General features: G+C 41.1%; 1 protein-coding gene across 4 annotated transcripts in view; it reads left to right on the top strand.

Moving 5' to 3' along the window:
• Nucleotides 1-18,774, top strand: part of mta3 (metastasis associated 1 family, member 3) — a 28,559-nt gene extending 9,785 nt beyond the window's left edge. For 2 of the 4 annotated variants that reach the window (XM_005471427.4, XM_025910033.1), the window contains 12 exons: nucleotides 124-223; nucleotides 317-505; nucleotides 1,202-1,276; nucleotides 2,534-2,592; nucleotides 2,742-2,860; nucleotides 4,296-4,453; nucleotides 6,410-6,632; nucleotides 8,282-8,374; nucleotides 8,500-8,661; nucleotides 9,259-9,290; nucleotides 9,374-9,492; nucleotides 16,487-18,774. In XM_005471427.4, coding sequence (XP_005471484.2) covers nucleotides 124-223; nucleotides 317-505; nucleotides 1,202-1,276; nucleotides 2,534-2,592; nucleotides 2,742-2,860; nucleotides 4,296-4,453; nucleotides 6,410-6,632; nucleotides 8,282-8,374; nucleotides 8,500-8,661; nucleotides 9,259-9,290; nucleotides 9,374-9,492; nucleotides 16,487-16,658 — 1,501 coding nt within the window. In that variant the 3' untranslated portion in view covers nucleotides 16,659-18,774. Of the gene's footprint in view, nucleotides 1-123; nucleotides 224-316; nucleotides 506-1,201; nucleotides 1,277-2,533; nucleotides 2,593-2,741; nucleotides 2,861-4,295; nucleotides 4,454-6,409; nucleotides 6,633-8,281; nucleotides 8,375-8,499; nucleotides 8,662-8,991; nucleotides 9,100-9,258; nucleotides 9,291-9,373; nucleotides 9,503-16,486 lie in introns of those variants that run through there. The other 2 variants (XR_003221474.1, XM_025910034.1) reach the window with 2 other exon arrangements.
• Nucleotides 18,775-18,888: the final 114 nt, after the last annotated feature.

Below are 18,888 nucleotides of genomic sequence, written 5' to 3'. Positions count from 1 at the left end.
ATTTTGAGCTGCGAGGCTGTTTGTGTTTACTTTGCAGACAAGTCCTGCACATTAATATGTCAGACCATGCAGTAAGCTGTGCATATATGTATCATGTATTGACTGACTGTGGGTAATTTTCAGGGCGGTCGGGACCTTTGCCCGAGCGCTGGACTGCAGCAGCTCTGTTAGACAGCCAAGCTTACACATGAGTGCAGCTGCAGCCTCTCGAGATATCACACTGGTCAGTGGGACACACACAGTCGAACCCTGCAGCACCTCGCTGGGATTTAATTGATGGTTTTGTAAGCCTTTTTTCTGCATGCATTGATTACAGTTCCATGCGATGGACACACTGCACCGCCATAATTACGATTTGTCCAGTGCGCTGAGCGTGCTGGTCCCAGCGGGGGGCCCGGTGCTTTGTAGGGATGAGATGGAGGAGTGGAGCGCCTCGGAAGCTGCCATGTTTGAAGAGGCTTTAGAGAAATATGGAAAAGACTTCAATGACATCCGACAAGACTTTGTAAGTGTTTTGCAATCATTCTGCCTGGTAATCCTGTTAACGTAGAAGTTGTTCAAAAGAATATTACATTATTTATGGTGCTATTAAGATGTTTTGTTTTTATGTAGCATTTGATTGGTTGTTACCCATTACTGTGAGAGACTGCTCACTGTGCAGTTAGTCTTCATGTGGTGAAATGTATTCACAGCATGCCGATGGACAGTTGAGAGGTTCAACTTTGGGGCTTTGAGAAGTTTCCAAAGAGTCGTCCCTCCTCATCAGTGAAAATCTGTCACAATGGAAATCCATTGTAATCTGCATAAATTGAAGCTGCTGTTCTGTGAAGCACAAAATTACCAATTTTAGCACTCGCCTTTCAAGCCTGTGGGGGTGAGGGATGACTGTTTGGTTCTTTTGAACTCTCCTTCCCACCATCTACCTCTACTGTACAATAAAGCCAGGGTATGGGTGTATGCGGTGGCACCAGGTGCTCATGAATACTTATTAAATGTGTGAATTTCTCTGTGTTTCCATCTGAGGCCCAGAACCAAGCAAAGCCAGTAACTCTGAGCCTCTGTGGTCACGATGCCTCTAGCTCATGAATATACATGAAGGCTTCGCACCCAGATGGCAAGAACATGAGATATTAATATCATTAATTTGCTCTGTGTCTGTCTCTCTTTCTCTCCCCGTGCTCGACCGTTTCTTCTTGTGAAGCTGCCGTGGAAGTCTCTGACCAGTATCATAGAGTATTACTACATGTGGAAGACTACAGACAGATATGTGCAACAGGTGAGAAAATCATGTAGCTGCTCTTTACATGCATCTTTTTTGTGAAATTTGTGTGTATTCTTACATTTACACAAGATTAAACTAAACGATGCCACCACTAACAACTGCATTGCACTTCTAGTGGGTAAAAACTCCTCCTGCATAAATAAATAAGACAACTTTGTCCTAGCTTTATGTTTGTTTACTTTTGTTTTTTTTATTGACTACTACAAGGGACTTTAATCTGAAAAGGATACTCCAGTTTTTATGTTTATTTGAAGCTGCAAGAGTAAAAAAAGAAGGAAAACAGCATCAGGCAGTCAACATCTTCAAAAAATAGCTTAAGCACAAGATTTTGTTTCCTTTTAAAAATGCACAAAAACCCACAACATTTTAAAATAAAAGGGACAAAAATGCTTTTACCCTCTTAAAAAGTGACGTTTTCATGCTTGTTCAGTTTTAAAATTATAACCTTGTCCCTAGGGATACAAAATAAGTAGAAGTGGCTAGAAACAGGCTTTTTATTGAAATAAAGTTCTCACCCACACCTCTGACCACTTTTGAAATGTCCTTTTTTTTTTTTTTTTTTTGTTACTTTTTTTCTCTGAGCTGCCAGACATAGCAAAATGGTGCTCGTTATGTTTTTATTATAACGATATAAAGGTATTTGCAGTGATTAATTCTGAAGTGGCAGTCTGTATGAGTGCAGCTTAAAAACTGTAGGATACTTTTACTTCTATTTCAATTGCACCATTCCTTAGACCTCCATTGCTTAATAAATTTGAAAAATGTTTGCTGCATGGCCTACTAAACACCCCCCCCCCTCCCCCCAGAGTTATTGAAAACTTTATATAGCCATTCACAGACTAAGTGGTACGTCTTATGATAAAACTGCCCTCTGTGTAGAAACAGGGTAGTGCCCCTTAAGATAGGCGTGGTGGTGCAGAACATGTTTACAACCAAAGAAGCAAAAAGTTGGGTTAAAAAGGTCCTTCTGTTTGAGAAGAGCAACCAAATGTATAGCATGCACAAAGGGATAGCCTTTGCTCTCCAAGGATTTCATGTGCTCAGATATAAATAGTGTTTATGTGCCCCTAAAAAGCATAGAGGAAGAAAACAACTCCTTTGAATTACAACGACAGATTTAATCATTATCACTATAATTCCACACTCCAACTTTCAGGATGCAGGGCTGAGTTTTATTTGAAGCAATGCTTGTTAAAGGCAACAGTTGTTTTTATTTGTGGATTAATGAAGAAATCCCCTTTTTTTGAACAGAAGAGACTGAAGGCTGCAGAGGCAGAAAGCAAGCTGAAGCAGGTTTATATCCCCACATAGTAAGTTTCTTTATTTCATATTTCAGTGTTTGCAGATGACATTGGATGTCTTTTGTCTGTTACTCTGCTTGTGGTGGACAGGTGATGATTTTATGCAGTATAGCTGCTGTCATTCTGCTTCCTAAATCACTTTGTCTGTCCTCTGACAGTAACAAACCCAACCCCAACCAGATCTCGATGACCAATGGCAAGATGGCGACAGTGAACGGCGCGGGCCCCGGGGCCTACCACGCAGCAGGGGGGGGCAGAGCCTGCGAAAGCTGCTACAGTGAGTTAGTGTGTGCGTGTGAGAGTGAGTGAGTGTGTGATTAGCCATGGCAAGTGTGAAATTAAGTGGTGAAGGCAGTGAACATAAGTCAATTAGAAATCAAATGGAAACAAATGAAGCCTTAGACAGCTGTCGCTTCTCTTACTTAAAGAAGAAATGCTTTCCTTTTATTTTCAGTCACTGCTTATCTGCTTATTATTAACAGCTACACAGACTAAAAGGGGAAATCATTGTCCCACAGTATGTAACCCAGAGTGTTAACAGAGTGCCTCTAGCTGCCTAAAAATATTAGATTTCACTTTGTCAGAGGATTAGCAAGCAGGGCGGTTAGCCACAGCCCAAGTCACACATGTCTAGAGCGAAACCAAGATAATTTTAACTACTTTGCTTTCTTTTCTTATCTCTTCTATTATTACTTTTACTTTCACCCTTACAAGGAGAGCCATTTTTAAGCATGGGTGCAATAATTTTGATAAATAACCTGGAACAAAGGCCCAGAGAGCGTTTGATGACCCCCGGCAACCACCGATCACAAAGAAGGGGGGAAAAGTATTTCCCAAACAGACTGAAGGTGGACAGCCTCTGCTTCTGGTTGTGTAGTGCCGTGCAGTTTTGCTGCTGCTCAGGGAAGGGCTGGCATATATTTGTAGGTAAATCTAAATGTTACGTGCAAACTGCAGGCAACTGTGGCAGTCTGCTAGCAACCAAAACAAACCCATCACCCCAAGGCTTTTGGTGCAGCAGTGTTTAACTCTTTATGACCAGTTTCACCTTAAATCAACCTATTGGAGGAAACACATTTTTTGCCCCTTGCAACTGGTGGTTGTCAACAAAAATCTAAGGAGCATAAAGTGCCTTCAACATAATTGTTTCTGAATTATAACAATCCACTATAACACAAGTTGCAAGATTCTCTGGATATTTGACTTTTCAGTAGTAATAATTCTGCTGGACACAAATCTGTCTGCTGCAGAATTCTGCTGTCATGTTTTATTGATGATATTCATTTTTGTGTCCCTTGGTGGGACTCAATTGCACTGAGAACTGGGAGAATTGTAAAAATTATAACCGGAGTTCTGCTTGGTAGTTCTTGAACACATCCTAACGTTCCCCTTAAAATCTACTGTAAAAGGTAGAATATCTTTTTTTTTTTTTTTTTTTTTTTTTTAAATGCTGACAACTAAAATTATTTGATGGAAATGATAAATCTAAATGACTAATATCTGCTCACTTTGCAGTACAATGGCCTCGTGCACTGTTTCATGTTTGTAAGCACTGAAAGTCAGTAGCAGACATATAGAGTGACGTCTTGTGTAGTATGAATATTGATAAAGTCACACAGCGAAAGATGGAGATCAATATTCTTAGTGTCTTGAGACCAGTTTTTTTTCTGCCAGCTCTCTAACAAGTGTTAATGGATTTCGTACATTAACAGCCATGCAGTCAGCCCAGTGGTATTCATGGGGGCCTCCAAACATGCAGTGCCGTCTGTGCGTCTCCTGCTGGATGTACTGGAAGAAGTACGGTGGTCTGAAGATGCCAAGCAGAGCTGAGGGTCCAGAGGAGAGGACCTCACCCACTCCAGCAAGCAATGTAAGCTCAGTGGAGGGTACAGGGAAGGGTTTCTGCAGGTCCTTAAAACATGTTCATATATTTAGTCACTTATACTCAGGGTTTTTGAAGAGTTAGACAAAAACAAAGCCTTTGAAACAAACTTGTCAAAATCTGTACCTCCTGTGTGATGCAGCGTTCCTGACACTTTAAATTTGGTGACACATTTTAAGCTGTTCTTTTGGCCACAGTTCGCCTTTATTTTAAGTTCAGACACTAGAAACCAGCTAGCTCCTGGCCCTTTCACATCACTGATGAGGCAATCCCAAAAAGATAATCTTAAGCTGTGGTAAAAATGTTCCTCAACTGGAATGCAGCTGGTGATGGTAGTGTGGGTTATTTTGGTGATCCGCTGCTAGCTGAAGGTTACCATAACCAGAAGCTTGGAGCAGATGGAGAACTGGTTCATGTGCCTCTGTTTCAGAGGTGGGCAATCGGTTTTCTCAAGGAGAAACTGAGAACATGAGAAACTTGGACTGTTGTGGAGGGCTGTACCGATAAGCTGATCTCCATTCTGCTCAGTATTAATTTTTATCTCTTTATAAGCTATTGGTGCAGCCCTTCATAGCAGTCCCAGTTTCTCGTGGCCTCTTGGGAAGATTAATTACCCAGCCGTGCTCTATGCTAAGCCCCTCGTTGGTGCAGAGCAGAACGAGGGTTACCATTGCTAGCTGCAGTGTAAGACGAAGGAGTTGGAGTTTAGCTGCATGATGACTCACCGGAGAGATTGCTGATTGTGCTGCAGTACAAATCTTTTTAAGGGACCATCAGGCACCCAGTAGTTTAACCCGTTTACCATCTTGATGTAAATTGTATGGATGCAGTGACCAAATATCAAAATATCCAAACGTAAAAATAATAGTAGTCCAAGAAAGTGGCTGATGGAAACCATAATAGAAGCTTTTACTAATATCAGTCTTCATGTGAAAACAGTGGCTTTGCTTCTGTATCACAAAACAAGCTCGATTGCCAGTTATCTAATGCAGTCTAATGCAGCGGCCCTGCAATAAATCCTCCCCTCAGGAAGGTTGTAATGCTCGATTTTTATCTAAACTGTTTTCAGAAGGGTGCTGATTCAACTTTATGGCCGTTTTGGAGGCTGTAATTATCCGCTGGCATAAGCGGGGCGGGCAAATGATTAGATTCGCCTCACTGTATTACACAATACAGTTCAACAGCATCACAAACAGTAGCCTCCACAGTGACGACAGAGTGAATTAGACTCCCCTCTAAAACAGTTTGAACCACAAAACAGTTTTGTGATTAATATACATGTTTTTAATAATAAATAACAGTAAAATCTCATTTGTTTTTCAGATTTTTGTTAAAGCCTTCAAACCAGCCAATGTGAATGTTTTGATAATGGATTTTCAAAATAAAATCCAGTGATACAGAAGCTAGTGCAGTGGTTATCAAACCTTTTCTGGCATGCCCCCCCCCCCCTCCAAGAAAGCCTCCACCCTACATTTTAAATTAATAGCCATTGTTAATAAAACCAAATCAAAGTTAAATTTTGGTTACGTAAAGGTCAGCATGATATATATACCCAACCCTTTCTCCCTTTTTTATTGGAATTTTTAACATGATACACTTTTGGGGTTTTTTTTAACAAAATCGTCTATTTTTGAGTTTTTATGCTCAGTGCAGCTCTTTGATGCTCACATATGGACTAAGGCTGCATTTAAATGAAGTTGAGTTTTTTCCCCCTGCAAAAATATAATCATTCAACTGAAGTTCCCATTATTCCCCCTGGTTATCCCAGTTTACCGAGAGCAGGGGGGCCAGCCCAAGAGTTTGAAAACCAGTGAATTTGTTGAACCATCTCTGACTTTTACATTTTTCTGCCAGATGTCAAACTGATTTAATTTTCTTTTCTGTGTTTTTTTTTTGTTTGTTTGTTTGTTTTTTCCTTCCTTTCTGTCCCTCCCTCGATTTCAGGAGTCTCGCTCAAGGAGTCACGCTCCCCGCCAGTCCAACCACATGGTGCCGATGCGAAACAGCAACAGCCCCAAATCCTCCATGAAGACCAAGCAGGCTTTCCTGCTGCAGGCCACCCGCCTCACCAAGCTGGCCCGGCACATGTGCCGTGACATCATCAGGCTGCGCCGTGCTGCGCGCCGGCCCTTTGTCCCCATTAACTGTGGGGCCATAAAGGCAGAGTGTAAGAGCTCTTTCAATTCCTCCTAACTTCTGCCACATGGATACACACATACACATCTCCAGACAGAACACAGCATACAGAGACACACACCAACACACAGACACCTCCCCTCACCCCGACTGCCCCACCATCAACCCCTGACATCTCTGCCCGCCTCTGCCCCACCCACCCCCTCCGTCTGTCTCTTTCTGTTTTTATTATAATTATTGTTATTATTATTTTGTTTTTTGTATTCTCCCACCCCGTTTCCAATAAAGACTGCCTGTCCTCATAACTATGAGTTTTGATCATCTTTTCATTCGTGTTTTTTCTTTATTTTTAATTTTTTATTCTTTTGCCTGTTGTTATGTTTCTGAGTCACTTTGAACTGAAAGCCATTGTTCGAGTGGTTAAACAGGGCTACACACACCCACACACACACACACTGACTGAAGTCGCTCCTGTCATAATAAATAGATTGTAACAGCATCCAGTAGAAGTCTAGTCTGAGCCGTATATATTTGCTGAAGTTGCTGGTAGAGGAAATGTATTTTATTAAGAAAAGCTCTATTTTGCACGGCGCTCCTGGTAAAGGTGCGTCCAGTCTGTGCTGTTATGACTGAGCGAGTTGTCTCAGCCACATATGTTCATTGTAAATACTGAACCTCAGCTTCACTGTCTTTGCCATCACCATTTTCAAAGAATCTTTTAATTTAAACTTTTCTTTTTTGCACATGCGTTTTTCCCTCCTATTGATCATGTGTGTATCTGTGTACAAGACAAAGTGAACTGTTTGGATTGATTGTGAGCTTCAGACAGATTTGGAACCCTGAAGGAAGGAAGGTGAAGAGAAGACTTGGGTATAGCTGCTGGCTGAATTGCCCTTAGTAGATCAGGCCCACTCATAAGCAGTCCAGATCCCATTTGGGGATGGACCTTTTGCCGTATTATTCACTCAGCTAATTTCCTGTGTTTCAAATCATGCAATATTCATATGAATCCACCCTGTCTCGTATATCCTGTGGACAGGATTTGCCACTCAGACTCATTTCTCGCCTTCGATTTCCCCTCCCTCATCTTTCATTCTCTAACGATTGTTGCAATATTCTCATCTCATCTTCTACCTCTACTTTTTTTTTTTTTTGCTCTTTTCTTTCATTGCTGTGTGAATGTGAGAGTAGACCTGCAATAAAGTCACACCTGAAAGCATCTCTTCCGAGTCCTTGTGCTTCATGTGTCCGTGTTCTCTGTCCATCAACTCCACCACACTCAGAGGAAGCACAGCGGCACCCCCGCCTCCCCCACTCCTCAGCATGGACTCAACCTCCAGTGCCTGCTGTCATGCCGTCTTCATAATTGAATGTATGTGTGTCTACGATATGTTTTCATGCATGTAAGCATGTGCTGACATCTGTATGCGCATGTGAGAGGCGGGGAGATTTCTCCTCCCTTAGAGCAAGTCGCTGCAAAATACCTCAGTCATTTGCTCCTTTGCATCAAATCCTGCATCTTGTGGTCTTTATCCATAATCATGTACCTGAGAAGAGACCATTTTCATCTGCATGAGATGTTCATGTTGATAAACGGATAAATAGGGTTGTTTTTTATTATTTAAATACAGGGAGAAGAGGGGATTGACACAAATTTCTGTGTATGTGTGTTTGGTTTAGACATGTTAAGGGTGTCGGAAGGGCAGGGGACTCGCCTACCTAAAACCAGAGCCGCCCAAAGGAGCACTCTGACCAGTGTTCTGCAGTTTCTAGGTAAATGAACACACACAGTGTTTGAGCAGTAGGAGTCTAACCCATTAAGCCAATAAAACATGAGCAGAAATGACTCGGATGGTCTATAGGAGCCACTTCATGCACCTCCGGTGTGTCTTTTCCAGAGTCGCGTCCAGCAACCCACGCCCCTCGCTCCCACCGCACCCCGGGCCTTCAGACGCCTCCCCCTCGACGCCTCCTCTCCTCTCTACCACACGGGCCTCACGGCATGCTGGGAAAACGCAGCTATCATCACCACAGCAGGGCTGACCCAGACAGGCGCACAGGTACATCACAGACTCTTATTAATCAGTAAAAAGAAAGAGATCTGATTTAATCCCACAAAGGTAATTATTTTCAGATTTGCTTAACTTAATCCTGCTCAAAAGCAGAAAGTCCATTCTGTTTAAAGCCCCCCACATTCAAAAGAAAAAAGAAAATGCATCCCTTCTTTTTTTTTTTTTTTTTTTTTAAGTTACTCATAATGTGAATTAAGTCTGGGGAATAAATAGTGTTGATATCCAATGTTTTGTTATCGTTATGCTTAATAAAAAATCCAATTAGTAGGAATACATCTGGAGTTGATAACCTTTTCTGCCATTTCTTATCTAAACTAGCTCGTTGGAGAGAATGACAACTAATTCTAATGAAAACGAATCAGCAGATGGGGGTCATTTGGATAATTTGGATGGTTCAACTTCAGTTTGACACTTTGTTTTTTATTGGTAACTTCACTTTTTTTTACTGAAATTGAAACACAGTCATTTGTTGCACAACTTGTAACTAGGACAAGAAATAAAACCAATCAATACTACTCGCAACTGGCAGATTCCCTCATGTGTACTTTGCCTCTTTCTCTCACTGCTGTGGGTTTGTTTTTGCAGAGAACCCAGGTACAACAGGTGGCCCTCTCATGGTAGGCTTATTTTCTATTTGCCTGACACTTTGTCTACAGCTGCATCGGCTGCTCTTTGTAACGTTCGGATGTATGTTTTGCAGCATAACGGCCGCAACAGCAGCGGTGGAAATACCAGGGGAGGAGTGATGATTCGCAAGAGGCGCCCCAATTGGATTGACGCTCCCGATGACAGCTTCTTCCTTGTCACACGGGAGACCAGGTAAGCAAAGGTGACCCTTTCTTGAATTCTGATAGGCTCGTTGTGTGTGTGTGTGTGTGTGTCTGAAGGAAGATGCTGAGAGCTGAGCGAAAGCAGATGAGAGGAAATAGGCTGGGACAGAAATGGACAGCGAGTTATTTTTGTCTCATGGTGACCTTGAGACAGATGCACAATGCACATCAGCTCAAAAGGATACAACACAATGCCCTAAGAGTGCAAACACATCAGCGCATCATTCAACACTGTTTTGACCAACTGGATGGAAAATTTTCTCCTGGAAGAAACTGATTAACACACTCATGTCATATTGTACTATTTTTGGGGGGATTTAAGGGGTTTTGACAACTTTAAAGGATTTTAAATCAGTAAGAAGCTTAGGCAGCACAGTGGTGTGATTGTTAGCACTGTTGCCTCACAGCATGAAGGTCCTGGATTTGAAGGTCCTTTCTGTGCAGATGTTCTCCCTGTGTCTGCGTGGTTTCTCTCGGGGTACTGTGGCTTCCTCCCGCAGTCCAAAGGCTTTAGGTTAATTAGTGATTCTGTCCAGGGTCTACCCCGCTTCTTGCCCTATGGCCACTGAGATAGACTCAACACCCTTCCTTCAAATTAGATACGTGGAAGAAAATTAATGGATCTATAAATAGTACAAATTTCATACTTGGTTTGTGGTTTTAGGTTCACTATATCTAAATTCGGCCCCTTTCACAGTTTGTTAAAGTTTGCAGACTGTGGGGAGTGTGCAGTACATAACAACCAAAGTGCAACAGACCAATTAACAACAAGCTGTATATTCACTGATAAAAGCCCAAATGTTAAACAGATGTTATCCAGACACCACAAGAGAACATGCAGTTAAGTAAACAGAGACTAAGGAGAAGAATTGGACTATTTTATATACACATGGGCTAATCAGGGGATTACCCCATGAACACAGTGTGGTAATGAAACACAAGTGAAGGTGAATCACACAGCAGAGGACAATCACTGACAATGAGGAAGGGAAGTAGAGCTAAAGAGCAAAGATGGACGACATAATAGCCTGATAACTAAAAAAAATTAAATAGTTTTTAACTGGAAACAGTGAAACGCAGACACAAACAAACTAGAGCTAACATTTATCTGGAACTGAAGACACTGAAAATCAAAACTAACAGTAAAGAGAACAAAGAAGCAAACAGAGAACAACAATTCCAGTTCAAACCCTTGACACTAGTTCCATACTTGGATTCAGTCAAGGATGTGGATGCATTTTTTCCGATATAGACATTAATCTTGTGCTTCACTCAAATTTTATTTATATAGAGCCAAGTCACAACAATAGTTGCCTCAAGGCGCTTAAGGATTTGTCTCAGTCAGATTTCTGGTTATTTATTTACTGCTGTCTGATTCAGTTCAGTTACCTTTTAGCTACATTAGCCCTGTGGGTCTGAGGGTTAGGTGGTGCAGACATTCAGGTTCCCCTTGGGAACCTGAATATTATATCTCACTTATGATGAATCTTCTCATAAGCACAAGCATGTCTTTGAAGGCACGGGTGAAAAGATGGTATACCTTCTAAAGATTTAATCAAAGTCCAGCTGAAATGTAAGATTTCATGGTGCATTCAGGTAATTTGATAAAAATTTAATAAATGCGATTAACTGTGCCATAAACAGCTGTTCAAAACATGCTGTTTCATCATCCTCCAGCTTTTCAGCTGGAACAGCCTGCCATTGATTTTGTTGCTGTTGGTTTTTTTGCATTATAAACAAATGTTTTTAAAGCTTTGAATACAGGTATACATTTTTAACAAAAAGCCTCTTCATTCGAGTGTATTCACCTTCATGGTCTGTTTCTTTTTGCTTTAGCCATTAATATACCTTTTTAATGTGATTGAATATACATCCATTTACTTTTTCTTTAAATGTACACATGCACATTCCCGCATGGACTCATGCACGTATGTGTGTGTGTTCCCATGTGCAAGAGAAAGATGTTCCTCCATTAAGCCTGTGTCTAAATGAGCCATAGCGCTCGGCTCTCACAGCCGCCCTCGGACCGCTGGGGCTAAAATTAGAGGAGGCTAACTGGTGCAGATGGAGCCTGGCACCGTTGTGCCCTGAGTGGAAATATCATTACCACATTAACCATGGCTGCACTTGCATGAATCACTCAGTTACCACCAAGATCAACATGGCCGTGTCAGTGCGACAGCATCGATCTGAATTCTGCACCCTTTGTTTAATTGTCTCCTTGTAGAGACAATTAATGCCTTTCTGAACAAAATGCATTAATACATGTGCCCTGAAAGGTTGGTGCTAATGAGAAATGATCAGAGATTTCATCAACTCCCTTTCTTTGCTTCTCCTTCTCTCTGAGTATGATGAAAACACAGAGTATAGACAAGTTGGAGATGTCTCCCACTCATTCGGGGATGGGAGAGAGATAAATAGAAATGAAAGTAGAGATGACAAATTAATGTGTTTCATTTTAGGTGACGCAGTGGAGCGTCATTAAAACAATTCTACTAGTTAGGCAATAAAAAATTTGAAACTATGAACAGGAAAATGCAAGAGATATGATTTTTTTTTTAAACTTTAAAAAATATTGTGTATTGTGCAATAGTCTTTAGCCACTCTTCTCTTCTCCTTTTTTGTTTTTTTGTTTTGAGGAAACTTGACAAGTGACAGGCCTAAAAAGCCCCCAAAACAAACTATCTGCAACAGATGAATAGCATCTTAAGGCTAAATCCTTAATAGGAAAAAAAAAGTCCAGTAAAGACCTGTCACAGGACCTGAGAGATGTATCTGATCCTTTACTTGATCCATCTGAAGCCTCATCAGAAATGGTCTCATGAGAATGGGGGCTGTCAAGAAGTCGTTCTTAAGGAAGTGAAAGCGAAAAGGCTGAGGTTTGCCAAATCACACAAGAACTGGACTGAAAATCAGTGGCAGCAGGTCTTACAGAGTGATCAATCCATATTAAAGACTTTTTATTTGAATTGCCATCATTATGTTTAGAGGAGGTCAGGAGAAAAGTAAAAGATGGAGTGTCTACAGATATTTGTAAAACATGCTGGAGGCTTTGTCATGGTTTAGGGCTGCATTTCTGCCAGTGGTGTTGGGCATCTTGTCAAACTTGATGGCATTGTAGATCCAGAAAGTACCGTCGGATTTTCATCCACCGTGCAATACCATCTGGAAAGGATCTGCTTGGCATGGCTTAATTTTTCAGCAGGACAATGATTCCAAAATCACTGCCAGTGCAATAAAAACATACCTGGATAGAAAAACAGAGAATGGAACACCATCAGTCAAAGACTGGCGCCCCCAGGGCCTGGACCTCAGCATTATTGAGGCAGAGGTGCATGAAATCAACAGTAAATGGAACAAAAGGCAGCCAACATCCAAAGAGTGTCGTTCATGTAGCCCGGAGAACTATTCCTGAAGTCTACTTAAAGAAAGTAAGCGAGAACATCCTCTGGGAACTATAATAATCTTTAGCAATCTTTCATGGCTTTCATGTAAAGACTGTATGTTAAAGTATTTTGTTCACATGTAGATTGCGATTTACACTCAAAGTACAAACCAGGTATAAAGAACATATTCAGTGGTTCCTGCCCACTTTTACTACCTTTTAATGTTTTCCTCCCTTGAGGTGACTGCAGTCCATAAATAACCAGTAAATACGAAACTATTACACCACTGTTCCTCATTTCTTTCATTGCTGATAAAAAATAGCACTCCAGTGCCTTTTTTTCCTTATTTAATTGGAAAAAAAAACCCCATTGCATTTTGGTGAGTAAATGAATGGCAGTTGGTTTAATTCCTGAAATTGTAAGACAATCCCAAGATATCACAAAAATTAGATGTTTGCAAAAAGAAATTGCTATAAATTAGACCTAATATGTTTTCCTTATTTTCTCTCATATATCCTTACCAAATACTTTTTTAGATACACCCGTTTAACCGCTTGTAAATCTCTAATCAGCCAGTCGCATGACAGTAACTCAGTGCTTTCAGGCACACGCTGCACAACTTTCTGAAGTTCAAATCGAGCATGAGAATTAGGAAGAAATGGGATTCAAGTGACTTTGAATGTGGTCCGGCTCTTGTGCCAGATCGGCTGATCTGGATTTTTCCAAAACTTCAGTTTCACAGAGATTTTCCCACACAACCATATCTAGGGTTTACATACCGTAGAATGTAACTTGGATAAACACTCAACAACCAAGTTATACTACAATGGTGGAGCTCTACATTAGCATGGCTAATGTTTTAAATAATAAGTGTATGTAAAGGTAATCCTTGAGAACCAAAGGCTAGGGCTTTGGTCTTCATGATGTCTTAGACAAATTGGTTATCCCTAGATTGGTCATCCGAGGCAAGGAAGCCCCACCCAACTGGTGATTAAATCTTTTGCAGCCAGTCAGAAGAAAACTGGATTAAGGATAGAAAAGCTAAAACTAAGGAGCTTACTTTGAACTGTGAATCATGATGAGCTACTATAGTAGAATCCATGATTAAAAATAAGTGGCAAATGGTAAATGGACTGATTCTTATATTGCGCTTTTCTACTCTTCCGGAGCACTCAAAGCACTAAATATGGAGCTGGAAAATGAGCGCGTCTCATTTCTCCCCCAAATTTGTCACATTATCCTTCAGATTTTATGGCTTTGCCTTTGGAGAGGCTCTGAACTTCTGAACTAAGCAATCAAACTGCAAATAAAATGGATACACAAGCTTCACAGCTAAAACAGCGAAATGGTGCTTAAAGTGCTTAACAATGCCTGAGTATTAACAGTGTTATAATATCATATATCGAATGACTGTCTATAGCAAAGCGTCAGAAATGGGGAACATTAGGATACAGAAGCAGAGCAAAACAGAATATAAATGAGACAGGCTGATATGTTTGAGGATAGATTTACATGTTTGCTTTCTTCCTCCCAACAACCAGATGAACAGACAACCAGCAGAGATAAATCCGTTCTGTTTTCCTCCCGTGTTTTAACTGCGTGTCCTCTAACTTTGAGCCATAGCACATGCACGCGATGCTCAGTGTCAGGGAATACTGTACTTGAGAGATTTGTGTGGAGACTCTTACATGCACATTCAGACACATTTCGTGTTGTTGGATGTACTGGCACATAATGTACTGTAATCTGCTCGGCAGGAGATCCCTGTGGTTCGGCACATTATAGTTGTGCAGCGCAGCGGGGATTTGGAGGCAGCCGGTGTATTTTGCGTTCACAATACGAGAAACAACATTTACAGCAATAGGAAAGGGGAAGAAAATGAGATTGCACAAAGAGCTTTGCTGTGCATTGAGTCTCAGTCTGCTCTAAGGGAACCATGAATAATCACCTATACATTGTGGTTATGCACCTTGCATTTGTCTCCATTTGAATTCAATTAGCGCTCCGTCCAAGACTTGTGAGTGTGTCCCAAGAATCTGGGATTCTTTAGTGCCTGTGGGTTGTAAAAAGTGCTTTCCTGTCACGCCGCAAAGCCCACTGCAGTCTGGAAATTACCCACAAAGCCCTCTACGTGCCAGAAAATCCTGCAAAAATGTTCTCCTCTATTACTTCATAACAGACACATGTATTTGTTCTGGTGCTCGGAACACGCTGCACTCTCCTATAGTAAATCTCTCGAGATGAGAAGAATCTAGTTGTATCTAATTACCTTCTCAACAGCCTGGATCCGCAATGTATTGCCCTCCAGCTGAACTGTGCTCATATTAAATCATTCAAACTACCCTAAACTTCACAGCTTTCTTTCTTTATGAGATTTTTCATCTTCTTGTCTTGAACTGACCGTTCTCTGGCTGTTTGCACTTTTCTACTTAAGTTGCGCTGATCAGAGAAATCAGAAGCCATTTTCTTGGTCATATTTAAGAGACACTGCTAAAACCAGAATCAGATGTTGACTGATGATTACATTTTTTCCAACCAAACAACCAGATGATTAACAACCAGTAGCCCAGTATGTCAAGCTGCATATAAACCCACGGTGATAAATAAGCTGTCTCATGAAGTCAGTTTCATCATTTGTATATTTGGGCTCTATGTGTTGATGCAGTCAACATGAGTAATGGTCTCAGACAAGCATTATTTGCAGGCTAAGAAATACATTCAGAAGCCACTTTATTAAGTACACCTACTCATCTGCTTGTTAACATACAATCAGTCAGTCCGTGCTAAAGTATTAGTAAAAACATTTTTGTTGTTGTTGTTTGTTTTGTTTAGTTTATTTAAGGACTTTTGACTCATGTTGAGTTGAGTGAATTATCGTTTCCCTGACCCTCGAGGCAATAGTTGGATTAACTGCTGATATTTGCATTTTTAAGCAGTGAAATACAGTTACAGTACCAAAGGTACATTTACTTATAATACCATTTCCGAATAATGTATACTAATGGGTTATAACTGCTGACATTGCAGCTGCGAGGCTTGCTAGGGAATTTCCTAGGGGATCGATAAAGTCTTACCTATAAAATTTACCAAATCTTTGTATTATTAATCTGAATTTGCAAAGTCAGTAGTGCCAATTGTTAGAAAAGGTTGTAAAAATAAAAGATGAATATATAGTATGGACATAGCCAGCCTGATGTTGAGCACAAACTGCACTGTATGCCATTTTTTCAGATTACTGCATTAAAAAATTGTCAAAATCCTACAAGCATAGTTGAACTACTGCCCAGGTGTAAACATGTTAATTTCAGCTGCAAAGTTGTGCATTTTAACACATGAGTTTATGGTAACCAGACTAACCAGACTAACCAACTATGAAGTCGGTTTTTTGTAGAACTGAGGCACCAACAAGTTGGCTTCAGACCTGGAGTTGAATGAAAAGCATAATATAAGCCCCTGAAATATGGCAGAGAAGAAGCATAAAACAAGTACCAAACGCCTAAGATCAGGAACATCCTTTTAGTTTTATTAATGCTATTTATCTCTGCATCCCTGTTTCTTCTTCACTCATCTTGTCCCATGTTGTCTCCATCCATCTAGGCGGGCTCGACGGATGCTGTCGCGCTCCCAGCTGAGGCACGCTTGCCGGCAACCTTGTGAGCAAATCACCCTGCGCAGGGCGTCCCAGGGTCCACCGCAGGGGCTTGTCCTCGCCCCTCCACACCCTCACCCCAGCCTGAGAATGCGAGGCCCCATTGTTATCCACGATTGATCGGATATGGACTCTCCGACCTCCACTCCACCTGCACTTCTGCGTACACACTAATGAATTCTCACCACCTGTTCTGCCATTAAATCCTCAACCCCCCCCCCCTTTACTTTTAGTCCTAAAAATACCATTGTACCCCTGACAACACTTAAACAAGCTGTCTAACTGTTTGGCAACAGAAGGATGCGATGAGCTGCGATGCAATAGAAACATAAGCCTGACCTGACTGCAAGTGCTGCCTGTCTTTACTCCCCTGGGGATTACATTTGTATATATATATACTGTATCTGGGTGCACGTAGAGAGCGTGCGTGTATGTATATGACCCTATCAACCAACACATGAGGGAGTGGTCCGAGCGGATGTTGATGTCCGCTGTTCTTAGTTTTTACAGGATGGACGTAACCACAGGACTTTGTGTGACCTTTGTGTTGATGGTGAATTTTCGTGAAGTTTTATCAGTTTGTATAAAGTTATGGGTGGGGGCATGGGGGCTTGAATTAGTATGGGGAAGGGGTAGCGCTGCATTTAAGGGGGAATGGCGTTCTTTTAATATGGGTATCAAGACACAAGTCCACTGCTAACATTAAAAAAGAAAATGCACTACACTGAGATTGGTCATTTAAGACACGACTGCTACAAACTGTGTTTTAGTTTCAGTCATTCACACACCTCTTGAAATCTAAATAAATGAGCTGGAATCAGTGTTGAAGAGAGATGAGGTATTTAAGTGGGGTCTGTTTCTGGCTCCATATTTCTATTCTTGGACTATACTGAAGTGGTTTTGCCTCATTCACTCAGGCTCAAAATAAGCCTTGTATATCTTATGCTGGGGTTTGGTGCAGATTATCACAAGCAAAGTAAAGCATTTTTATCTCCTCTCCTGCTCAAGCCAACTTCTAACTGATTGGCTGCTTCTTGCAAACAGAGCATCCTAAAAGGAATTCAGAGTTAAGAATGGAAAAAAACTGTCTCAAGCATAAGCTTTTGTTTCATACACACACACTTTTGGCATGTTTATGATCAGTGTTGCTGATATTAAACATGGCCAAAGTTTAATAAGTAACACCTGTGAGCCAAATGCTCAGTTTCACACAGTTTTTCCTACTCTTACTGTGACAACAGAAGTCCCGCCCACCTGTAGTTCAAACCTTCTGTTTACGAGGGGTGTCCAATTAGAATAAGATAGCTTACATGGAGCGGCGACACAGTTAAAACAACTTGTTTCACTCAGAGGATGGAGCAAGGGCTGCGGAAAGGATCAAATAAATATAAATAAGGATTATTTTGAGCTGTTTTCATTAAAAGGTACTTTAGTAGTGCCCAGGAATAGAAATACAGACTACAAATGAATAGAACAGATCCTCTTTAATATGGTCATGAAAGTTGTAATCTCTCTCTCTCTCTATATATATATATCTATATATGTCAGACCATAAGAAAATGCATAACAGGCCCTCTTAAAAACAACAATACAAACAAGAAATGTGTATAATTCTACCCAAGAAACTATGTTGCTCATGATGAATCTCCTTGAAGTATAACAAGGCAGAGAGCCAGCTTACATCAAACAACATAAACCTCCCACATTAACCGCTGTATAATATATTGTATATCTCATTACATCACTGTAAATTGAACTCATCTTCTTTCTATGGCCAGTTCTACCTACCTATCCCAAACATGGGTACTAAAGCACTTCCTTTGCAGCAGAAAAGGGCATGGATCCGTCACATTTCCCTCAAGGCTGTGATGTCCCGGCAACTTTTTGAGGCATAAAAATACATGCGGCTTTGCCAGCAGCTGTTTGCTATGTGCTAACATCCTCTGCTTTTTGTTCTTTAAAGCTAACGCTTGCGTTTTTACTGATTTCAAACCTCTCTCCCCCTGCTGTACCGCCAAATTGCCTCAAAAAGCTGCCCGCCAGCGCATCCGGCCTCAAGGTGTGTTTATTCTGAGTTTTAGAACTGGCATTGCCGCCGCATGTCTTTGAGGTGAGAGCCTCAGCTGACCGATGGGTCACTTGATTTCTTCTTTCATTCAGAATGTTTATGTTAGTGTTTCCTGTATGTCATGTGTTGAATTATGAATATGCTGAGACCAATAAAAGAGAAAAACAACGCAGTGCCAGATAATGGTGTCCATTGTCAGAGAGAGTCATTTGGTGGTGTTATACACGCACATTCCGCCTTGTCTACCAGCCGCCTACTCCATCTCTCTGCTTCTATGTGTCT

The sequence above is a fragment of the Oreochromis niloticus genome, linkage group LG8 (assembly GCF_001858045.2).
Source record: "Oreochromis niloticus isolate F11D_XX linkage group LG8, O_niloticus_UMD_NMBU, whole genome shotgun sequence".
NCBI lineage: Eukaryota > Metazoa > Chordata > Actinopteri > Cichliformes > Cichlidae > Oreochromis > Oreochromis niloticus.
The sequence above is the reverse complement of the archived record's forward strand: the minus strand, read 5'-3'. Positions and strand labels throughout refer to the sequence as shown.